Source organism: Vombatus ursinus, unplaced genomic scaffold (assembly GCF_900497805.2).
Source record: "Vombatus ursinus unplaced genomic scaffold, bare-nosed wombat genome assembly UNPS02014790.1, whole genome shotgun sequence".
NCBI lineage: Eukaryota > Metazoa > Chordata > Mammalia > Diprotodontia > Vombatidae > Vombatus > Vombatus ursinus.
Genome location: NW_020954568.1, coordinates 592,063 through 595,826, shown reverse-complemented (window position 1 = coordinate 595,826; position 3,764 = coordinate 592,063). Strand labels below are relative to the sequence as shown.

The 3,764-nt window shown below is 60.1% G+C and overlaps 1 protein-coding gene across 2 annotated transcripts in view; it reads right to left on the bottom strand.

Annotated features, from left to right (window-relative positions):
• Positions 1 to 454: 454 nt before the first annotated feature.
• TSPAN32 (tetraspanin 32) overlaps positions 455 to 3,764 on the bottom strand; it is a 35,605-nt gene continuing 32,295 nt past the window's right edge. The window contains exons 5-9 of one of the 2 annotated variants that reach the window (XR_003569669.1): positions 3,356 to 3,457; positions 2,929 to 3,012; positions 1,927 to 2,010; positions 798 to 1,057; positions 455 to 711 (exon numbers count right to left, since the gene is read on the bottom strand). Coding sequence is in view for 1 of the 2 variants with exons in the window: in XM_027868676.1 (XP_027724477.1) it covers positions 962 to 1,057; positions 1,927 to 2,010; positions 2,929 to 3,012; positions 3,356 to 3,457 (366 nt within the window). In the remaining variant the exon portion in view is untranslated. Of the gene's footprint in view, positions 1,058 to 1,926; positions 2,011 to 2,928; positions 3,013 to 3,355; positions 3,458 to 3,764 lie in introns of both variants that reach the window. The other variant, XM_027868676.1, reaches the window with a different exon arrangement.

Sequence of the window (3,764 nt, the reverse complement as noted above, 5' to 3'; positions counted from 1 at the left end):
TTCCATACTGCTGCTTTTTCTCTTCCCCAAGGGGAGGGAGGGAAAAGGTCCTGAGGTAAGGTCAAAAGAACAGAGATCCTTTCTAGAGCCCCTGATCCTTGGATCAGCATGCCCTCAAGTGGACGGCGACCGCTCTGTCAGGGACAGGAGCTTGACCAGACCGAGTCAGGCCCAGGGCCGGTCACCAAGCTTCCCTTTTCTTGAGGTGGCTGAGGTCCCCTTGACTACTTCCTCTGGTGTGGGTGGCCGACAGCCGGGCTCACCCATATGAGGAGGTGGTGGAGGGGCCCTTTGAGGAAGAGGAGCTGAGGACTTGGGGCTCCCTCTACCGAGAAGTGAAGGGGGCTCCTGGAACAAAAGTCCAGAACCGTTCTTCTCTGTCATGGCCCTCCTGACACCTAGGACCCCTTCTCACCACCACGTTTTTGAATGCAAATAAGAATAATAATAGTAATAATGCATACAAACACGAAGGAAACTAATTGTATTGAAATGCAGTTGTCAAATGATCACAGGTTCCAAGGATATGCCCACAGAAGCTCTAGGGGCCCAGAGATCCTAGGTGAAGACTCCCGTTCTAGCATGCCCAGTGTGGTCGGCGGATTGTCTGGAGCTCAGGGGGACAGAGAGGGGCAGGGGGCCGGCCCCAGCTATCAACTGGTCAGCTTCTCTGGAACCACGAGCTCATTAAGCACTTTTCTCATAAAAGTCCTGAGAGGGAAACAGTGTAGGTATCATTGTTCTCTTGGAGTGGCATGTCCCAGGTCACACAGGGAGTGGATGGTGACTGCCTTTACCTCCTGGTTCTCCCCGCTAAGCCTCAGGTGGCCAGCAGCCTTCCGAGGGGTCTGCTCCTGGAAGGGCCAGCTGCCTCCATCCTCAGGCGGGCTCCTGGCAGGGCTGAAGGAAGGAAAGAGGGCCTCCCCCATTGGCAGCAGCCTGGGTCAGCCTGCGCCAGGCCCTACTGGGTGGTCAGTGTGTAGCTGCCCTTTCGGTCCAGGTTCCTGCCGTAATGGATGGTCAGCCAGAGGAAGGAGGTGAGGAACATTCCATAAACCTAAGGGCAGGAGACAGACGGAGCATTAGGGGCCAGGTTTGAGGGGGGCAGCCTGGGCTTCTCTAGGGAAGCCCTGGTCTGAGGCAGGAGGTAGTTCAGAGAGGGAAGGGGAGTCTGACCTCCGCTGCTCCCTATCTGGGGGAATCCCGGGGCTGGACCGCACCATCTAATGGAGGTCCCTCCCACCTCTGCATCCTAGGAGCCTTTTCTAGGAAGGACCCCTGTAGTTTGGGAGGGAGGGGAAGGAGGCAGGGAGGCAGCAGCAGGCTGGAGCTTCTGGGCACCTTCCCAGTGTCTAGAGGTGGGCCTGGGCCTGGCCAGCCTGGGGCCATCTCCCTTTCAACCCATTGGCTTTGGAGAAGGTGCTGGGCCGTTCCCTTTCTCCAGCCCAGAGAGAGAATTCTGAGGATTTAGGGCCGGGAGAAACATTAGACACCTGTGAGTCCAGGCCTGTCCTCATTTTACAGGGAAGGACGCCGAGGCCCAGAGGAGGGAGGTTACTGACTCAGGGTCACACACACAGTGAGTGGCAGAGCTAGGTCTTTTTGGCTCCAAATCCAGGGGAGGCAGGGGACCTTATTCCCTCTGCGGCTTTGGGCAAACCCCGTCGCTTCCCGGGGCCTCAGTTCCCCCATCTGTAACACGCAGGCAGCTGAGGGCTTCTTTGATTCAGAAGCTCTCTTCCAGTCAGAGGCAGAGGAGATAAGAAGGGTCATCACAGGACTTCTTCATGGGCGAGGGGAAGACGGGCCATCTCCTAAGCCCGGGCCTAACCTAACCCTGTCCCGCAGGGTCACAGCTCTCTCCTCTGGACCGACTCCGGGGGAAGTGGGGAGCCCTGGAGGGGGCAAGAGGGAGTGGGGGGGTACCATGAGGGCCAGTGTGATGATGAGCAGGAGGGTAGCTAAGCTCAAATGCTCCCTCACGAAGCTTTTGATCTCCTGGAGGCAGCCCTGGAAGAGAGAGAAACAGGCTGAGCAGAGCAAAGCCCAGCCCCGGCCCTCCCCACCCCTGCTCCCCTCGCCCCAGGCCCTGCAGCTGCACCCTTAGCCACCCGCCTTGGTGGGGCCTGGGCACTCGGGGCTGCTGGCCGGCTGAGACGTGCCAGGCACTGACGGGGCATTAGGTCATCAGAACACGCAGCTCCCATGAGGGCAGAGAAGGCCCTGCCGATTCTGGAGGTCCTTTGGGGGGTGGGGCGGGGCAGCTAGGATGCTAGCAGACCCGGCCAGAGAAGCCTCAGCCAGAGGCAATGCTCGGGCCTTACGGGGGAGGGGGTGGGGGGGGAGCAGGGCTGTCCTGGGTAGGGGGGTGAGCCTTGTTCTCTGGGCCCCAGGGAGGGGAGCAAGGGGCAGGGGCGGGGAAGGGTCAGAGAGGCAGATTTCACCAGCTAGATGAGCCGAGTGGCCCCAGGGGGCATCGGGCCTGGCAGAGAGTGGCTGCCCCCTCGCGGAGGCCGGGGCACCCCTTGGCAGGGGCGCTGGAGAGAGTTCCCTGGCTCAGGTGTGGGCTGGACCAGCTGACCTCTGAGCTTGTGGGGCTCTGAGCTCCGAGAGCCTGGGACTGAGAGGGCAGCCAGGCCAGAGCCAGGGAGCCTTCCAGGCGTCCGTCCACTCCAGTACGTGGCCAGGTAGGCACAGTGTCAAAAGACCTGGCTCCACGCATGGCCCTGGATGAGTCACTGAATGCCTTGGAGCCTCAGTTTCCTCATCTGTAAAATGGGGACTGTCCTTGTACTCTCTCCCTGGGGGCGGGGCTGGGGCAACCAAGGCAAGGTTAGCGTCCTCCCCACACTCCTCCCCCCAAGCCGGGCCCAAGTCTTCCCTCTTCCCAGCTGACCCAAGGAAGCAGCCCCCTGCCTCACTCCGTACCTCTCTGTGCCGGACTTCCCTACACAAGGCCTTTTCGTCCTGTCCAAGCCCACTGAGAGGTGAGCTCTTTCCACAGCAGCCAAACTGAAAATGGCAGAGAGGCCCCAGTGAGAGGCAGGCCTGGGAGCAATGTGCAGCCGCCTGTCCTGGCCTGTCTGGGCTGGTCTGGGGCCCAGCTGGGAGGTAGGATGCTACCAGCCTCCCCGGTGCTTCCCCAGGCCCCTGAGCCCTGCCCCCCTTGAGTCCACAATACTCCTTTCTCTCCTCATCTCAGAGATGGGGAAACTGAGGACCAGGGAGGAGGAGACTGTCCACAGCCACCTGGGCCTTAGAACAGGAATCAAACCACTTTAGACAAGCTCCCTCTCTATCCTCCTCAGGCCCTTCCCAGACTAGGGGGCTCATCCTCAGCCCACCCAGGGCTCACCGTGTCATGGACCGCTACCAGCTTCTGCCGCCAGATGTCGGAGACGTTCCTCATTGCTTGCTCGTAAGCCATGTCGTAGGTGTCGAGCATGGTGTTCTCCACCTGTGAAGACCCCGCCAGGAAGGCTGTGAGACTGGAGACCCCCTCTGGTCCTGCCCTCTCCCCCTTCTCTTCCCATTCCTTCTCACCATTATCGAGTTCATATTATCACCACCCACAAGCCCTAACTGCCCTCAGCGCTCTGCAGCGGCTCCTTTCTATCAACCTGATGCCTCCCCACAAGCCGCATCCACCCTCAGAGCTCCACAGTGGCTCCTTTCTATCAACCTGATGCCTCCCAACAAGCTGCATCCACCCTCAGTGCTCCACAGTGGCTCCTTTCTATCAACCTGATGCCTCCCAACAAGCC